At 39.2% G+C, this 20,724-nt stretch overlaps 1 protein-coding gene across 1 annotated transcript in view; it reads right to left on the bottom strand.

The window, feature by feature from the left end:
- Positions 1–4,466: 4,466 nt before the first annotated feature.
- LOC120457591 (DEAD-box helicase Dbp80) overlaps positions 4,467–20,724 on the bottom strand; it is a 195,776-nt gene continuing 179,518 nt past the window's right edge. The window contains exon 11 of the mRNA XM_039645101.2: positions 4,467–4,717. Coding sequence (XP_039501035.1) covers positions 4,578–4,717 — 140 coding nt within the window. The 3' untranslated portion in view covers positions 4,467–4,577. The remainder of the gene's footprint in view (positions 4,718–20,724) is intronic.

Here is a 20,724-nt window from a genome sequence, read left to right as displayed (position 1 = left end):
CTGCCTTTTTGGGTACAATCCACACTGGTGAATTGTACGGAGACCTAGAAGGTCGAATTATACCATCTTCTAAAAGTTCTTTTATCTGTTTGTTTACTTCATCTTTCAGTGTCATTGGATACTGATAGAATTTTGAGTAAATAGGATTATCGGACGAGGTTCGGATCGTTGCTTTTACGTTAGTTGTGTAGGTCAGTTTTTGGTTTGGGTCTGCGAACAAGTCTGGAAACGACTTGAGTAGTTCGCTTAGCTTGGTTTTTTGTTTGTCGGACAAGTGGGATGTTCTCGGAATAATTGTGTTGACTGCTTCGAATGTTTTTTCTTTTATGGGGATCGAGAGACCGTTCTTTAATATCATAATATTTTTGCTGATTTTTATTACTGCCCCTAATTCTTTTAAACTATCATTGCCCAAAATGGCATCGAAAGATTTTAATGTGGGCAACAGAAAAAATTTTACTTCAACATCCTGAATATTAAAAAGGTTTGCTACCTTATGATGCGTAATTACTGTGCTGCCGCCTACTGAGACAGCATTGAAAGGTGATTTATTCTGTATAGGGTTATTGACGAATTTAGGTTGGATATAATTTCGGTTTGAACCGGTGTCTATAAGTATTCTAATAAATTTGCCATTCCTCATCTTGCATAAAAAGTATGGAAGAGAGGAATTTTTTATTCTAAAAAATTTAACCCAGCGTTGTCGTAGTAGTCGTAAGTGTTATTGTCAGCATCCGCTTCATCTATCTGATCTATGTAGTCGTCCAAGTTGTCGTCAAGGTAGTTGTGGTCCTCGTACTCTGCCATAGCTTGTTCGTAGTCCGTCGTGGTTAATGGAGTCTCCGTGGAACGCGTTTCGTTTTCTTCTGTTGTAGTCTGTATGTTAAAGTTCCTTTGACGCTTCATCCCATCTGGTATTGGGCCAGGTGGTCTTTTACCTAGTTCAAAGCGAGGTCTGTTCATGTAGTTCACCATTCTTGTCTGTACACTGGGATCCACATCCATAGGTTCTGGACGAGGCAGTGGTTTTGGGGCCTGTGGCCTAGGTGGCGCTGACTGCTGTGGCGGGAATTGCCTATTCTGAAAAGGTCGAGGTGCAGCTACTGGCTGTGCAAGCTGGTAAGTGAAGTTTTGTCGAGGTAAAGCGGTCGGTAGTTGCTGTCCGAATTGATAATATCGAGTTCGGGGGGGTGGAATTGGTGGTTGTCTATTGATAAATAAATTACTGCGAGGAGCAGGTGAAGGCTTTGAAGACTGATTCCTAAACTGTCTTGTCTGTCCTATGTTTGCTGCATGTTTTGCCCTGAAGTTCTGTTTTCTAACTTGAGGCAAAGGTGTAATGCCGAGGGTAAGTCTACTGGTTCTTTAATTCCCAATAGACGAGGCAAATCGCCTTGTAATCCTCGTACGAAGGTGTCTAGAGCCTTATCTCTGTACATTTTCGTCATTAACAGTTCTGCTTCTCTCCCTAATCCCATACAACCGATCTTGTTTAGGATTAGGGATAGGTGTTTATAAACCATTTGATGGAACTCTTCCACAGATTGGTTGGCACCCTGTATAAGCATCGTCATTTGGTATTCTAATGTGTTAATGTCGCGCTTGTCAGCATAATGCAGAGTTAGACATTTCGAAATCGCTAACCAGTTCAGAGGAGTATTGTAAGATTCTAATGCCGTATCGGCGGGTCCTACAATTTTATTACGTATGGTATGTAAAATACCATAGTATTTCGGGGTACCCTGGAAAGCACTGTATGCTTCTAAGATACGGTCTACTCCTTTCTTCCAAGAACTAAATTCTGACGGATCACCGGAAAAGTCACGGATAGATTTAACTATATCCGGTACTCGGTCTAAATCGCCTAAGTTCCCTGCATGTTCTGGGGCAATTACCTGGTCTGTTACGTTTGCGTATTCCTCAGAAGAATTGAGGCGTCTCAAGAAACTTGGTAATTGTTGCGCTAGGATTTCGCTAATTGTGGCTGCTAATGCAGCTCTGTCTACATTTTCGACCATGATTCTATTGTGTTCTAATTCTTCTTGTTGTCTGACGCGTTGTCTAGTCGCTTCGGCACTAAGTATCGAGGGTCTTATCAGGTTGTTCGCGTTAGCCATAAAACAATAAGTAAAACCGAACTAAGAATGGGTCGAGTTTTTTTTTTTTTTTTTTTTTTAAAAGATCAAGGGAGCAAATGATGGAGCTTATCTCTAATTATGTTTGGATTGGGTTAGTAAGTCTTTGTGTTTTTACTTGAAAATAATATGTTTTTGTGTCTTGAAAATAATATGTTTTTGTAATTTTTTTTTTTTTTATTTTATAACCAGTGGCTGGTTTTTCCTTGTACTTTAGAGGGTCCCTTGGGAGTCGTAAAGTTGGAATTTGTTATATCACTTTTGTGATCTTTTTGTTTGTTTTATCGTTTTACGGTTTTTCATTAATCACTTAAATTTATATGTTTCTTTGTTCAATTTGTTTGTTAGTTTTAAGTTTTTTTTTTTTTTTAAATTTGGTTGGTTAAGCTTACAGTACTATGGTTATTCTTTTTGATGTGGCTCCTCCCTCCGACGATCCGGATTTCATCCTTTTTATCTAATGGAGACTACTGGGGATCCAGCGATGCGTACAGGTTGAGGGGTGGTCTGTGGCCCGGCCTTCAGTCCTTGGAGTCCACCGATGGGCAAATGAACAAGTTAAGTTCGATATGCCAGAGTGAATTTGAACGAACGAAAGATGTTAATTTTCCGTGAGTTGCGCGTTCTTGTCACTCGCGATTAGGCCGGTTGCCGCAAATGTTATTGCGAGCCGCGAACTTACAAAACGTTTTGTTGTATCGTACGCGCACCGGTCCCTGTTCGGGCGCCAGTTAATTACTTTGCGGTTAGCAAGGTAAAAAATAATAAAATTAATTGGAGTTCAGTTAAGAACGACTTTATTTGTATAAATCCAATTTGCAACTAAATTACCCTAAGCTGTCCCTATCAAGCTGTGAGTCTTTGGCTGTGAGCTGCGCTGCCCTTGGTGGCAGAGGATCGGCGTCGGCTCCGTAGCTTTCCAATAGGCCACGACATCGGCTGATGTTTTGCTGGTCAAATCAGTGCAGTCTTCTTGGAATCACTTGCATTGGTGGGAGCGGAAGTTGTTACCAATCAGATTCTTCGAACTCTACTTGGCAGCTCGGCGTGTGCAGGAAATTATCGAATTCTGCTTGGCAGCTCGGCGTGTGCAGGAAATTATGCAGACGCTGAGCTTGCAGATTGAAGCTTGCTTATTGGGGTTCATTGTTCTGGATTTAAACATTTTTGTTGTTAACTTATATAGGACCCTGAAGTCAGCATAGAGAATTAGATGTAGGACCCTGAAGTCAGCGTAGAGAATTATATAGGACCCTGAAGTCAGCGGATAGAATTATATAGGACCCTGAAGTCAGCGTAGAGACGTAAGCCGGACCCTGAAGTCAGCGTAGATACGTAAGCAGGACCCTGAAGTCAGCTAGGGTGGGGTATCTACGTAGGGGTTGATCTTACTCTCCCATAGTTACCACCTGTTGATCCCGGTCCTGATCTTGCTGCTTTCCCGCTCGCTGGTGACGTCCACCTCGGTCGACTCCGACCACCGACTGCCCATTCTGAGGCCAGCCGCCCGCTTTATATAGCGCTTGGCTTAGTGTGCCCGTATGTCCGTATGTCCGAATTGCCCGACTTAGTGTGGCCGGGTTTCGGGGTTAGTGTGCCCCTCTAGTTATTTGGGCGCGCGTGCGCGCCTTGTTTGAATTTGAACTTCTTTATGATGATTATTTATTATGTTTTGGTTTTATCTATTATTATGTATTATGTCTTATTTATTATGTATCATGTATTAGGTATTATTTATTATTTATTATGTATTATTTATTATGAATTATTTATTATTTATTATTGTGCGCGCCCGCGTCACAATGTTGCCACGCCCACTCTAACGCCCAAAAACCTCCCAAAACTGCTACGGCACACTTTTAAAAAATGGTTTTGATATTTTTTCATTTTTGTATTAGTCTTGTAAATTTCGATCGATTTGTCAAAAAAAAACTTTTTGCCACGCCCACTTTAATGCCCACAAACCGCCAAAAACTGTCCGTGTTAAAGAGTCTTTGGTATGGCATCCGCCACTGTTTTAGTAAAAAGTGGTTTTAAAGTTACCTTTTACTTCCCGATTTGTAAAGCCCTAAATTAGAAGTCACATATTTGATATTACCGCAAATTGTAATTCTAGCATTTGAACGCATGCTCACAGTCAATATATTAACGAAGTCTCGAACTTCCAAATAGATAAATGTCCAAAAGCTGCTCGCAAGTCACTCGGATTGCTGCTTGCCTTTCACTTCTTTTTTGCACTTTCAAAAGCACAGTTCCGCGCCCTCGACTACCGCGGTCTTTCTTTTTTAAAATGTTTTTGTTTTTAGAATTTATCGTTTTAAATTAGAGCTATACAATTTAAATATTTATCACGTATATTTATCCCGAATATTTGACATATTATATTTACCAGATGATATTTTATTTTTATTATCAAAATAATTATCGTTTATAAGTTAAAATCTATGTGCCAATTTTTTCTATATCATCGGCGCTATCGGTGTTTAAAACTTCAATTTTTTTGTTGAAATGTTTTTCGATATCGGAACACACTTTCATTGTCTTCTCATCCGTTAAAAGATTTATGGCGATTCCAGACTTTCCTGAAACAAAATGTTAAAGGTAAATATGTTAAAAAGGTGATGAAAGGTAATTAGAAAATCTTAAATCAGTGTTTCAAAAACTGCATTCAAATTAGCAGAAGTCGCCATATTTTTGCTTTTCACTACTTTTTTATGGATCGTAGACGTTAGTCGACGCTGCGGCAAGTGTCGGGAGTCGTTGGCAGTCACGGCGACATAAGTTCCTTTAAATTCTAGAACTTTAGAAGCTACGCTATGCACGTTTGTTTCAGAACTTTGCGGCTATCTTATAGTCAAGTATCTAAACTATAGCTTTCTTTCTTGTTCTTATTTACATAAATCGGCAGAGAGATAATAAAATAACAGTAAAGATGCTTGGATCAGACGTTTCGCATTAATATAAACTATCGTTTTTATTTTGAAAGCAATATTGCTTATCTTAGCAATTGGCAATTGGTATTTGAGTATGAGAGTATGTAGGGGTTGACCTTGGGGATATTGTCAACATCAGAGATGTACTGATTAGTTATGAATCTATTCAGAAATTAAAATTGTGTATAGTGGTGTAAATCTCTTCTGTTTTTTAAAGATTTTCACTTAAAATTATGTTATTGATTTATATTTTACACTGGCTTATAATTTTGTTTCCTTCTATTTTTATATTACTAATTAAATTTAGGAAATTTTGTTTAAGAATGGTTTGGGTTAAGTTTCAGGTGACGATTGTATTTAATTTTATGTATTTTATTATATCATCCGTCCAACTGGCTTAAAACTACATATTAGTTTTAAGTGTTTAATAATATTACTAACACATATCTTATTTTTGTAAGCTTTATTTTAATTTTCAAAATATGTGTGTGGGTCATTGTAATGCACTTCCACTCAACCTTTGCTGACAGCATTTCTCCGTGTGATTGTGGCCATCACCAGCCTCCACTCCGGCATAGGGCACCGAATCTGCCCCTCTTGGGCTCGTAAGACTCGCTGGAGGCTCTGCTAATTGGCTAGATTTTTATTCTATGTTTACTACAATCATATATAATTATCTGGACCTTACAAATATAGAGAAGCACAGCATCTATGATCTTTTCTGCGGGACTTTGCGTTGGAAACCACACGCTCGCTGGAAATTTCGGAGGGCAACTATGATTTGGCTTTGAAGTGGTTACAAAACAAATTTGATAGTCGGCGTATGCTTTTTCAGTCCCATGTTACTGAGATTAAGTGCAAAGATTGAGTGCAAAGTGGTCCCGCTGCAATGGCTTTCGTGATAAAGCCATTGTCGTATAAATTCAGCGCACATACTAGCGCTCTAAATGGATTGGGTACAACGGAGCAAATCGCTGTGTGCATCATCGTCCAAGTTCTTGCCCAAAAGCTGGATCCGGCGAGGAGCATTTGGAGAACCCAGCCTTCAGGTCCAAACATCAACCAAGTTTTTACATCGACGTTTGCAGCTACGAGCCCAAACCACTATTAATTCGAACAGCATAATTTTTTTGCAGTGCGCAATGTTCAACACACGATATTTTTTATAGTACTACAGATTAGGAATACCAATATACTATACTATACTATACAATATACTATACTATATACTATTGAAAATATCATGTGTTGAACATTGCGCACTGCAAGAAAGTCATGCTGTTCGAATTAATAGTGGTTTGGGCTAGAAGAACAAACCCGAAAACCTTCAGCTTGCGGATCCAGATCTCAATCGCCTTCAGCGCGTAGATGTATTGCCTTTAATTCAAAAGACTCGATTAGGCTGGGTTTTTTCCAGAAGCTGCAGTCGCTTCAATGGCAAGGCTTTACTGTCGTCTTCTCACCTAATGAGAAAAACCAACTTGATCGTCTTGAGGTTCTGCTTCGGCGGTGTTGAAAAGTGAAGGATTGCGCCGATTGCGGGCGTTAGAGTGTGCGTGGCAACAATTTTTTTTGCAAATCAATAGATTTTATACAGACTAATAAAAAATGCAAAAAAAATACAAAACATTTTTTCAAAAGTGTGGGCGTGGCAGTTTTGTGCCGTTTGTGGGCGTTAGAGTGGGCGTGGCAACATGAATTAACAAACTTGTGCTGCGTCTATGTCTCTGGAGTCTGTATGCTTAATCTCACCTTCTTAGCTTTTGTAGTTTCTGAGATCTCGACGTTCATACGGACAGACGGACATGGCCAATCGACTCGGCTATTAATCTTGATCTAGAATGTATATACTTTATATGGTCGGAAACGCTTCCTTCTGCCTGTAACATACTTTTCAACGAATCTAGTATACCCATTTACTCGAGGAGTAGTACAAAAATGAAAATATATCAAAACATTTTTCAAAAGTGTGGGCGTGGCAGCTTTGGTCGGTTTGTGGGCGTTAGAGTGGGCGTGGCAAAACGTTCTTTTGCATATCGATAGAAATTTACAAGACTAATACATAAAAAAATTTCAAAACATTTTTCGAAAGTGTGAGCGTGGCAGTTTTGGGCGGTTTGTGGGCGTTAAAGTGGGCGTGGCAACATGAATCGACAAACTTGCGCTGTGTCTATGTCTTTAAGGTCTACATGCTGAATCTCAACTTTCTAGCTTTTATAGTTCCTGATATTTCGACGTTCATACGCACGGTTTTTCAGATCGACTCGGCTATTGATCCTTTTGCCTGTTCCATACTTTTCAACGAATCTAGTATACGCTTTTACTCTACGAGTACGGGTATAATAAATAAAATCGCTCGAATTCGCTACCATACAAATCGTTTTGCATTTGCAAAAAAGACATAAAAATTCTTATTAGCTCAACGGGTTATTGTTAAAATGTGATTTCGGGTTAAATAATCGGCCACAAGCGTCGATTGATGAGAAGGCGCATTATCGTGCAACAAACGCCATCTTTGCGATATTTGTGCCGCACCGCTTCAAAGGTGCAAGCTAGAATATCGCATTACCGTTTTGGCCGGGTGGAAGAAATTCTTTTTGGACAATACCCTTGGAATAAAAAAAACAAATCAGAGTTGTCTTCACTTTTGACTTCACCAGGCGCGATTTTGGTTGGCCCACATATTCATCGTCATTTATGTACTCACGTCCATTTTGAAAACGTTGAAACCCCTCGTGCCCTCAGCTGCGAGATAAAAAATCGCCATAAACTTGTTTCAATTGAATCGTTTCGGTAAAAGTTGTACCAATTTCATACATAATTTAATATTGTTCGAACTTAAAACGGAATAACTTCACTTCCAAAAAATGAAATGTCATAAAATATTTATTCGATTTTTAGTTTATACAGGAGGATAGCAGATTCTAACGCACTACTCAAGATATAGATGGCGCCACTAGAGGGCGCTATATTCAAAAAGTCCTGTTCACCTTGTATAATATTTTATCAGATCCTGAAAGCGGGAGTTACCATGCTTGGAAAGAAACGGGAAATGCATTTACATCTACACGCATCGATGGAAGTTTCAGTCATAAAGCATGTGCGCTGTGAAAACTGCAATTTCAAAACAACACTATTAAACAACACTTAGCAGTTCTTGTTTCCTTGATCTTTAATAACTCGTTTTACTATGTAGTTTGATTTTCCGTGGTTATCGTTTGCCTGGTCCAAAATGCACGCCGACACTTACTGTTCTACTGATGTTCTGCTCCAGTTCGTGCCTTCACACTCTCGCTTTTCATATTTTCTCTTCACTTTTTCTCCTATCTCTCTTTCTACAGATTCCGTTTCTCCCAACTTTCTATGGATTCCGATTTTCCAAACTCTCTTTCTCCGACCTCTCTGTTTCGCACTGCCGTTAATACGCTCAGATGTATTGCGTAACTGGCAACAGGCAAGCTCTCCTTCCGCAGTAGATATCTGCACTTGTGTGAAGATTCCAGCTCATCACACTACTCCCACAGCTTTTTAACTCATGGGGCTAGAGACCTTCGCTATAGGGCGATGAAAAGGATTTCTTTTAAAAACTTTATGCCTTGAAATTTGTTTTTGAACGTTCCTGTCACCCCCACATCAACATCTTTGCTTATTATTTGTCCTGCCAGTCGTATGCCCACAAGCCGCAATCTACTTGTACTCTAACTTGTTGAGTAAAAGGTATCTGGTAGTCGAAAAACTCGAATCCCTTTTTTTAAGCTTTTATCAAATTTAATTTTAGGTATTTCGATTATGCACATTTTTTATATTATTTTAGATCAAACATTTTCTTTATATTCTTTAAATTTACCCTAAATTTATTATTTAAAAAAATTATTGTAAACACGAAGAGAAAGAATGTCTGTAGAAAGATGGTTTGGAGAAATACAATTAGATAGAGAGAAAAACAAGAGAGAACGCTATAGTCGAGTTCCCCGACTATCTGATACCCGTTACTCAGCTAGTAGAAGTGCGAAGGAGAGTCTTCAACACTGACAGTTTTTGGCAGTTTGTGGGAGTTAGAGTGGGCGTGGCAAAAAACTTGCGCTGCTTCTAAGTCTATGGAGTCTGTGTGCTTAATCTCAACTTTCTAGCTTTTGTAGTTCCTGAGATCTCGAAGTTCATACGGAAGGACGGACAGACGGACGGACAGACGGACAGACAGACGGACGGACAGACGGACATGGCCAGATCGACTCGGCTATTGATCCTGATCAAGAATATATATACTTTATATGGTCGGAAACGCTTCCTTCTGCCTGTTACATACTTTTCAACGAATCTAGTATACCCTTTTACTCTACGAGTAACGGGTATAAAAAGGAATTACGAAATGAGAGAAACTGAAAGAAACTGAAGAATTAGTTAAAGCGGTGCGCCATAAGGACCGATGCCATGTGACGGGTGCAATGAAATAACGGTACAAAGTTGGACCATGCTCCTGACGAAACAGTGAACCTTGGACCTAAAGGATGGAGGTACTTTGCCGAACGAGCGGTCGTTTTGCCGCCGCGATTAGCTTGAGTAAAGTAGAATTATTCTTGTTTGATTCCAATTGTAATAAAGAGCACTTGCTCGAGAAGCTTACTCCAGCAAAGGCGGTATTTATACCCGTTACTCGTAGAGTAAAAGGGTATACTAGATTCGATGAAAAGTATGTAACAGGCAGAGGGAAGCGTTTCCGACCATATAAAGTATATATATTCTTGATCAGGATCAATAGCCAAGTCGACATGATGCGTAAAGGCCATACATTGGATTTGCACTATGCAACTTTTTTGGTGACGGCTAAGTGTCTATTCGCGTAAGGTTGAGAGCGTAAAATCTATAAATAGAATTTTCTTTCTTGTGCGAGTAAAAACAATGAAGGAGATAGTGTGTATGTGTGCGTGCTTGTGCTAGAACACGATTTTTGAGCCGAAATCAATTTTGATCTTTAAAACGAATTTGATTATGGTTGTGGTCAATTTCGATATGGTCTAATAATATAATTTTAAAAAATTTATGCCGTGACAATTTTTTTTCCCCTATATTAAAATTACCTATCGGAATTCTTATTCGCGCTTATATTTCCGAACTTTACTAATTCAACAAAACGACATTAATTGAATATAAACTCGGTTATAAAGCGAAAATGTAAAAAAATGGAGAAGCTCTTTAGAAACGAAGTGCAGACATAACCGAAGAATCAATGGCTTCCTTTTTTTTCACAATCTGAATTATTCTAATATAAGCCATTTATGAAATTTATTATGTATTAATATGTATATAGATTCGACTATTATTATTTCTATGATGTATTCCAATAATTGTTGTGTTAAGGCAAAGCTAGAGTTTTTACGTGGTGGCAATTTATTAAAAATAATATAGATTCGAAATCTAAGAGTTTATAAAAGGGCATATTTTGTCAAATTTACAATGCATGAGCTTTGTCCACACATATAGTGGCCGGGTGTCACTATATGCGTATAAGAGAGCTGGCTCTCCGCTCTCTGGCTTTTGAACAAAAATTCGAGAGAGCCCGGGGCCAGCTCTAGAGCCAGCACAAAAAATCGTGTGCAAAAAAATCGTATGGCGTTACGCTTTTTGTAATTTTAAGAAAAAAGTAAATAAAATCGCTGGAATTCGCTACCATACAAATTGTTTTTTTTACATTTGCAGAAAGGCAAAACAAATTCTTATTACCTCAACATTTAGGTGACCCCGACGGGATTAATATATAAACAATGTTATTCCATATTATAAAAATAAATAAATAATATATAGTGCAATCGTACAAAGCTGTTAAAAACTTTAACTTCGCTGTTACTGCTAAGAGATTTGTGCATAAATTTATTTGTCTACAATAATTCCACATTTATGCCAAATAACGGGAACTGACGCTGATTCTTCTCTGCTCTTATCTTGCTGTTTGAACCGAATTCGTTGTTGTTGCCATGGCTGCTAAAAATTCCGGAAACGTTACCGTTGATGCAAACAAGGTAACATTTTTTAGGCGCACGGCGACTGCCATATATAACAGAGTGGAACGATTAGCAGATTCTTTATCAAGTATAACTTCATTTGAAGATTCCGTTCTGCATGTGAGGTTGGAGCTGATCGATGAGCTGCAACAAAACTTTCGAAAAATATTCAACGAGCTTGATTTCGATCAAATTAAAAGCTAGTCCATGGCATCATTTCTGGAGCAGCGATGCAGGACTCTGGAGACTACCGATTTCGTCATGGCAAGCTATGCGCCAGGCAGCCAGGTAAGAGCTAACCGTACATCTAATATGCGTAGGTTAGCCTTTCTTGCCACTAGTCTTAAGCCTCTGACATATGCTTTCTGTAATGCTTCGGAGCACTCAATTCATTATTGTCAGAGCAATAAGCTAAATCCAGGTAACCGATTTCGAGAAGCAAAAAGATTGACTCTTTGTATAAATTGTCTTTAGAGTGGACATCCATTGAGAAAGTGCAACTCCGTTCTTTCCCGCGCCTGCGGATCCAAGCACCACACTCTGCTTTACTTGGGAACCTTAGCCTCGTTATGGTCACACGAAAAATCTCAGCTTACTGGCCTCAGATTCATTTGATCATGCGATCATGGTCCATCTTGAGCTCTTATTGCTCACATTGCTAACAAAGTCGCCCGCTTGTGTTACCGGAATAGGTAAGTCTAGTTTTAAGACAGATGGTTTGTCAGTTAACTTAACATTTGCGATCTCGAACCTCCAAGTACTTGACTTCTATCACTGCTGTCATGGCATACAATATAACCGAACATCAGGCCAACTTTAACATAGACGTTTGTAACTGAAACATACCCAAAAACCTGTCAGTTAACTTAACATTTGCGATCTCGAACCTCCAAGTACTTGACTTCTATCACTGCTGTCATTGCATACAATATAACCGAACATCAGGCCAACTTTAACATCGACGTTTGTAACTGAATCATAACGGAAACCTACCCAAACACCTGAAGCTTGCGGATCCAGAGTTTAATCGCCCCCAGCGCGTTGATTTGTTGATAGTCGTCTTCTTTACGACCTGCTATGCGTTGGTCAAGTCAGACTTCTGCCGGGATTGCCTCGAATTCAAAAGACTCGTTTATGCTGGGTTGTTTCCGGAGGCTGTCGTCGCTCCAATGGCTTTAATATCGTCGTGCGCGGTTGTTTCCCCCAATGAGGAAACATAACTGTATCGTCTTAAGGTGCTGCTTCGGCAGTTTTGGGAGTTGGACAGTTGCACCAAGTCCATTGTCCGGGCTACTAGGAAAGAGGTTGACTGAAAAGGCTGGGGATAATTCTGTTCGATTGCCAGCCAAGTTCAGTTTAGATCTGTTATGGGTTATCTGTCATCACACTACTCCCACAGCTTTTTAACTCATGGGGCTAGAGACCTTCGCTATAGGGCGATGAAAAGGATTTCTTTTAAAAACTTTATGCCTTGAAATTTGTTTTTGAACGTTCCTGTCACCCCCACATCAACATCTTTGCTTATTATTTGTCCTGCCAGTCGTATGCCCACAAGCCGCAATCTACTTGTACTCTAACTTGTTGAGTAAAAGGTATCTGGTAGTCGAAAAACTCGAATCCCTTTTTTTAAGCTTTTATCAAATTTAATTTTAGGTATTTCGATTATGCACATTTTTTATATTATTTTAGATCAAACATTTTCTTTATATTCTTTAAATTTACCCTAAATTTATTATTTAAAAAAATTATTGTAAACACGAAGAGAAAGAATGTCTGTAGAAAGATGGTTTGGAGAAATACAATTAGATAGAGAGAAAAACAAGAGAGAACGCTATAGTCGAGTTCCCCGACTATCTGATACCCGTTACTCAGCTAGTAGAAGTGCGAAGGAGAGTCTTCAACACTGACAGTTTTTGGCGGTTTGTGGGCGTTAGAGTGGGCGTGGCAAAAAGTTTTTTGGCAAATCGTTAGATATTTACAAAACTAATACAAAAATGAAAAAATATCAAAACATTTTTCAAAAGTGTGGGCATGGCAGTTTTGGGCAGTTTGTGGGAGTTAGAGTGGGCGTGGCAAAAAACTTGCGCTGCTTCTAAGTCTATGGAGTCTGTGTGCTTAATCTCAACTTTCTAGCTTTTGTAGTTCCTGAGATCTCGAAGTTCATACGGAAGGACGGACAGACGGACGGACAGACGGACAGACAGACGGACGGACAGACGGACATGGCCAGATCGACTCGGCTATTGATCCTGATCAAGAATATATATACTTTATATGGTCGGAAACGCTTCCTTCTGCCTGTTACATACTTTTCAACGAATCTAGTATACCCTTTTACTCTACGAGTAACGGGTATAAAAAGGAATTACGAAATGAGAGAAACTGAAAGAAACTGAAGAATTAGTTAAAGCGGTGCGCCATAAGGACCGATGCCATGTGACGGGTGCAATGAAATAACGGTACAAAGTTGGACCATGCTCCTGACGAAACAGTGAACCTTGGACCTAAAGGATGGAGGTACTTTGCCGAACGAGCGGTCGTTTTGCCGCCGCGATTAGCTTGAGTAAAGTAGAATTATTCTTGTTTGATTCCAATTGTAATAAAGAGCACTTGCTCGAGAAGCTTACTCCAGCAAAGGCGGTATTTATACCCGTTACTCGTAGAGTAAAAGGGTATACTAGATTCGATGAAAAGTATGTAACAGGCAGAGGGAAGCGTTTCCGACCATATAAAGTATATATATTCTTGATCAGGATCAATAGCCAAGTCGACATGATGCGTAAAGGCCATACATTGGATTTGCACTATGCAACTTTTTTGGTGACGGCTAAGTGTCTATTCGCGTAAGGTTGGGGCGTAAAATCTATAAATAGAATTTTCTTTCTTGTGCGAGTAAAAACAATGAAGGAGATAGTGTGTATGTGTGCGTGCTTGTGCTAGAACACGATTTTTGAGCCGAAATCAATTTTGATCTTTAAAACGAATTTGATTATGGTTGTGGTCAATTTCGATATGGTCTAATAATATAATTTTAAAAAATTTATGCCGTGACAATTTTTTTTCCCCTATATTAAAATTACCTATCGGAATTCTTATTCGCGCTTATATTTCCGAACTTTACTAATTCAACAAAACGACATTAATTGAATATAAACTCGGTTATAAAGCGAAAATGTAAAAAAATGGAGAAGCTCTTTAGAAACGAAGTGCAGACATAACCGAAGAATCAATGGCTTCCTTTTTTTCACAATCTGAATTATTCTAATATAAGCCATTTATGAAATTTATTATGTATTAATATGTATATAGATTCGACTATTATTATTTCTATGATGTATTCCAATAATTGTTGTGTTAAGGCAAAGCTAGAGTTTTTACGTGGTGGCAATTTATTAAAAATAATATAGATTCGAAATCTAAGAGTTTATAAAAGGGCATATTTTGTCAAATTTACAATGCATGAGCTTTGTCCACACATATAGTGGCCGGGTGTCACTATATGCGTATAAGAGAGCTGGCTCTCCGCTCTCTGGCTTTTGAACAAAAATTCGAGAGAGCCCGGGGCCAGCTCTAGAGCCAGCACAAAAAATCGTGTGCAAAAAAATCGTATGGCGTTACGCTTTTTGTAATTTTAAGAAAAAAGTAAATAAAATCGCTGGAATTCGCTACCATACAAATTGTTTTTTTTACATTTGCAGAAAGGCAAAACAAATTCTTATTACCTCAACATTTAGGTGACCCCGACGGGATTAATATATAAACAATGTTATTCCATATTATAAAAATAAATAAATAATATATAGTGCAATCGTACAAAGCTGTTAAAAACTTTAACTTCGCTGTTACTGCTAAGAGATTTGTGCATAAATTTATTTGTCTACAATAATTCCACATTTATGCCAAATAACGGGAACTGACGCTGATTCTTCTCTGCTCTTATCTTGCTGTTTGAACCGAATTCGTTGTTGTTGCCATGGCTGCTAAAAATTCCGGAAACGTTACCGTTGATGCAAACAAGGTAACATTTTTTAGGCGCACGGCGACTGCCATATATAACAGAGTGGAACGATTAGCAGATTCTTTATCAAGTATAACTTCATTTGAAGATTCCGTTCTGCATGTGAGGTTGGAGCTGATCGATGAGCTGCAACAAAACTTTCGAAAAATATTCAACGAGCTTGATTTCGATCAAATTAAAAGCTAGTCCATGGCATCATTTCTGGAGCAGCGATGCAGGACTCTGGAGACTACCGATTTCGTCATGGCAAGCTATGCGCCAGGCAGCCAGGTAAGAGCTAACCGTACATCTAATATGCGTAGGTTAGCCTTTCTTGCCACTAGTCTTAAGCCTCTGACATATGCTTTCTGTAATGCTTCGGAGCACTCAATTCATTATTGTCAGAGCAATAAGCTAAATCCAGGTAACCGATTTCGAGAAGCAAAAAGATTGACTCTTTGTATAAATTGTCTTTAGAGTGGACATCCATTGAGAAAGTGCAACTCCGTTCTTTCCCGCGCCTGCGGATCCAAGCACCACACTCTGCTTTACTTGGGAACCTTAGCCTCGTTATGGTCACACGAAAAATCTCAGCTTACTGGCCTCAGATTCATTTGATCATGCGATCATGGTCCATCTTGAGCTCTTATTGCTCACATTGCTAACAAAGTCGCCCGCTTGTGTTACCGGAATAGGTAAGTCTAGTTTTAAGACAGATGGTTTGTCAGTTAACTTAACATTTGCGATCTCGAACCTCCAAGTACTTGACTTCTATCACTGCTGTCATGGCATACAATATAACCGAACATCAGGCCAACTTTAACATAGACGTTTGTAACTGAAACATACCCAAAACCTGTCAGTTAACTTAACATTTGCGATCTCGAACCTCCAAGTACTTGACTTCTATCACTGCTGTCATTGCATACAATATAACCGACATCAGGCCAACTTTAACATCGACGTTTGTAACTGAATCATAACGGAAACCTACCCAAACACCTGAAGCTTGCGGATCCAGAGTTTAATCGCCCCCAGCGCGTTGATTTGTTGATAGTCGTCTTCTTTACGACCTGCTATGCGTTGGTCAAGTCAGACTTCTGCCGGGATTGCCTCGAATTCAAAAGACTCGTTTATGCTGGGTTGTTTCCGGAGGCTGTCGTCGCTCCAATGGCTTTAATATCGTCGTGCGCGGTTGTTTCCCCCAATGAGGAAACATAACTGTATCGTCTTAAGGTGCTGCTTCGGCAGTTTTGGGAGTTGGACAGTTGCACCAAGTCCATTGTCCGGGCTACTAGGAAAGAGGTTGACTGAAAAGGCTGGGGATAATTCTGTTCGATTGCCAGCCAAGTTCAGTTTAGATCTGTTATGGGTTATCTGTCATCACACTACTCCCACAGCTTTTTAACTCATGGGGCTAGAGACCTTCGCTATAGGGCGATGAAAAGGATTTCTTTTAAAAACTTTATGCCTTGAAATTTGTTTTTGAACGTTCCTGTCACCCCCACATCAACATCTTTGCTTATTATTTGTCCTGCCAGTCGTATGCCCACAAGCCGCAATCTACTTGTACTCTAACTTGTTGAGTAAAAGGTATCTGGTAGTCGAAAAACTCGAATCCCTTTTTTTAAGCTTTTATCAAATTTAATTTTAGGTATTTCGATTATGCACATTTTTATATTATTTTAGATCAAACATTTTCTTTATATTCTTTAAATTTACCCTAAATTTATTATTTAAAAAAATTATTGTAAACACGAAGAGAAAGAATGTCTGTAGAAAGATGGTTTGGAGAAATACAATTAGATAGAGAGAAAAACAAGAGAGAACGCTATAGTCGAGTTCCCCGACTATCTGATACCCGTTACTCAGCTAGTAGAAGTGCGAAGGAGAGTCTTCAACACTGACAGTTTTTGGCGGTTTGTGGGCGTTAGAGTGGGCGTGGCAAAAAGTTTTTTGGCAAATCGTTAGATATTTACAAAACTAATACAAAAATGAAAAAATATCAAAACATTTTTCAAAAGTGTGGGCATGGCAGTTTTGGGCAGTTTGTGGGAGTTAGAGTGGGCGTGGCAAAAAACTTGCGCTGCTTCTAAGTCTATGGAGTCTGTGTGCTTAATCTCAACTTTCTAGCTTTTGTAGTTCCTGAGATCTCGAAGTTCATACGGAAGGACGGACAGACGGACGGACAGACGGACAGACAGACGGACGGACAGACGGACATGGCCAGATCGACTCGGCTATTGATCCTGATCAAGAATATATATACTTTATATGGTCGGAAACGCTTCCTTCTGCCTGTTACATACTTTTCAACGAATCTAGTATACCCTTTTACTCTACGAGTAACGGGTATAAAAAGGAATTACGAAATGAGAGAAACTGAAAGAAACTGAAGAATTAGTTAAAGCGGTGCGCCATAAGGACCGATGCCATGTGACGGGTGCAATGAAATAACGGTACAAAGTTGGACCATGCTCCTGACGAAACAGTGAACCTTGACCTAAAGGATGGAGTACTTTGCCGAACGAGCGGTCGTTTTGCCGCCGCGATTAGCTTGAGTAAAGTAGAATTATTCTTGTTTGATTCCAATTGTAATAAAGAGCACTTGCTCGAGAAGCTTACTCCAGCAAAGGCGGTATTTATACCCGTTACTCGTAGAGTAAAAGGGTATACTAGATTCGATGAAAAGTATGTAACAGGCAGAGGGAAGCGTTTCCGACCATATAAAGTATATATATTCTTGATCAGGATCAATAGCCAAGTCGACATGATGCGTAAAGGCCATACATTGGATTTGCACTATGCAACTTTTTTGGTGACGGCTAAGTGTCTATTCGCGTAAGGTTGAGAGCGTAAAATCTATAAATAGAATTTTCTTTCTTGTGCGAGTAAAAACAATGAAGGAGATAGTGTGTATGTGTGCGTGCTTGTGCTAGAACACGATTTTTGAGCCGAAATCAATTTTGATCTTTAAAACGAATTTGATTATGGTTGTGGTCAATTTCGATATGGTCTAATAATATAATTTTAAAAAATTTATGCCGTGACAATTTTTTTTCCCCTATATTAAAATTACCTATCGGAATTCTTATTTGCGCTTATATTTCCGAACTTTACTAATTCAACAAAACGACATTAATTTAATATAAACTCGGTTATAAAGCGAAAATGTAAAAAAATGGAGAAGCTCTTTAGAAACGAAGTGCAGACATAACCGAAGAATCAATGGCTTCCTTTTTTTTCACAATCTGAATTATTCTAATATAAGCCATTTATGAAATTTATTATGTATTAATATGTATATAGATTCGACTATTATTATTTCTATGATGTATTCCAATAATTGTTGTGTTAAGGCAAAGCTAGAGTTTTTACGTGGTGGCAATTTATTAAAAATAATATAGATTCGAAATCTAAGAGTTTATAAAAGGGCATATTTTGTCAAATTTACAATGCATGAGCTTTGTCCACACATATAGTGGCCGGGTGTCACTATATGCGTATAAGAGAGCTGGCTCTCCGCTCTCTGGCTTTTGAACAAAAATTCGAGAGAGCCCGGGGCCAGCTCTAGAGCCAGCACAAAAAATCGTGTGCAAAAAAATCGTATGGCGTTACGCTTTTTGTAATTTTAAGAAAAAAGTAAATAAAATCGCTGGAATTCGCTACCATACAAATTGTTTTTTTTACATTTGCAGAAAGGCAAAACAAATTCTTATTACCTCAACATTTAGGTGACCCCGACGGGATTAATATATAAACAATGTTATTCCATATTATAAAAATAAATAAATAATATATAGTGCAATCGTACAAAGCTGTAAAAACTTAAACTTCGCTGTTACTGCTAAGAGATTTGTGCATAAATTTATTTGTCTACAATAATTCCACATTTATGCCAAATAACGGGAACTGACGCTGATTCTTCTCTGCTCTTATCTTGCTGTTTGAACCGAATTCGTTGTTGTTGCCATGGCTGCTAAAAATTCCGGAAACGTTACCGTTGATGCAAACAAGGTAACATTTTTTAGGCGCACGGCGACTGCCATATATAACAGAGTGGAACGATTAGCAGATTCTTTATCAAGTATAACTTCATTTGAAGATTCCGTTCTGCATGTGAGGTTGGAGCTGATCGATGAGCTGCAACAAAACTTTCGAAAAATATTCAACGAGCTTGATTTCGATCAAATTAAAAGCTAGTCCATGGCATCATTTCTGGAGCAGCGATGCAGGACTCTGGAGACTACCGATTTCGTCATGGCAAGCTATGCGCCAGGCAGCCAGGTAAGAGCTAACCGTACATCTAATATGCGTAGGTTAGCCTTTCTTGCCACTAGTCTTAAGCCTCTGACATATGCTTTCTGTAATGCTTCGGAGCACTCAATTCATTATTGTCAGAGCAATAAGCTAAATCCAGGTAACCGATTTCGAGAAGCAAAAAGATTGACTCTTTGTATAAATTGTCTTTAGAGTGGACATCCATTGAGAAAGTGCAACTCCGTTCTTTCCCGCGCCTGCGGATCCAAGCACCACACTCTGCTTTACTTGGGAACCTTAGCCTCGTTATGGTCACACGAAAAATCTCAGCTTACTGGCCTCAGATTCATTTGATCATGCGATCATGGTCCATCTTGAGCTCTTATTGCTCACATTGCTAACAAAGTCGCCCGCTTGTGTTACCGGAATAGGTAAGTCTAGTTTTAAGACAGATGGTTTGTCAGTTAACTTAACATTTGCGATCTCGAACCTCCAAGTACTTGACTTCTATCACTGCTGTCATGGCATACAATATAACCGAACATCAGGCCAACTTTAACATAGACGTTTGTAACTGAAACATACCCAAAAACCTGTCAGTTAACTTAACATTTGCGATCTCGAACCTCCAAGTACTTGACTTCTATCACTGCTGTCATTGCATACAATATAACCGAACATCAGGCCAACTTTAACATCGACGTTTGTAACTGAATCATAACGGAAACCTACCCAAACACCTGAAGCTTGCGGATCCAGAGTTTAATCGCCCCCAGCGCGTTGATTTGTTGATAGTCGTCTTCTTTACGACCTGCTATGCGTTGGTCAAGTCAGACTTCTGCCGGGATTGCCTCGAATTCAAAAGACTCGTTTATGCTGGGTTGTTTCCGGAGGCTGTCGTCGCTCCAATGGCTTTAATATCGTCGTGCGCGGTTGTTTCCCCCAATGAGGAAACATAACTGTATCGTCTTAAGGTGCTGCTTCGGCAGTTTTGGGAGTTGGACAGTTGCATTGTCCGGGCTACTAGGAAAGAGGTTGACTGAAAAGGCTGGGGATAATTCTGTTCGATTGCCAGCCAAGTTCAGTTTAGATCTGTTATGGGAGTCCTACCAGCAAGCTTTGCAAAGATTCTTATCTCGTGAGAGAAAACTAGACCATCGTCCAGCCGCCAAGGCCCAATAAAAGGCTTTTATTGAGGAGTACTTGCAGATGGGACATAAGTCAGAGGTTCCGACAGAAGGATCTAATTCCTGTCGGTATTTTTTACCTCATAATTGTGTCATGAAATAAGACAGCACCACCACAAAGCTTCGCTTTTGATGGTAGGTCCAGTGATTCAGCCAAAACTATTCCGAAGTTGTCCTGGCACGAAAACCTTCCTTTGGTACGAGATTTAGAAT

This window comes from Drosophila santomea, unplaced genomic scaffold (genome assembly GCF_016746245.2).
Source record: "Drosophila santomea strain STO CAGO 1482 unplaced genomic scaffold, Prin_Dsan_1.1 Segkk5_quiver_pilon_scaf, whole genome shotgun sequence".
NCBI lineage: Eukaryota > Metazoa > Arthropoda > Insecta > Diptera > Drosophilidae > Drosophila > Drosophila santomea.
Note: the sequence above shows the minus strand (reverse complement) of the source record. Positions and strands in the feature narration are given on the sequence as shown.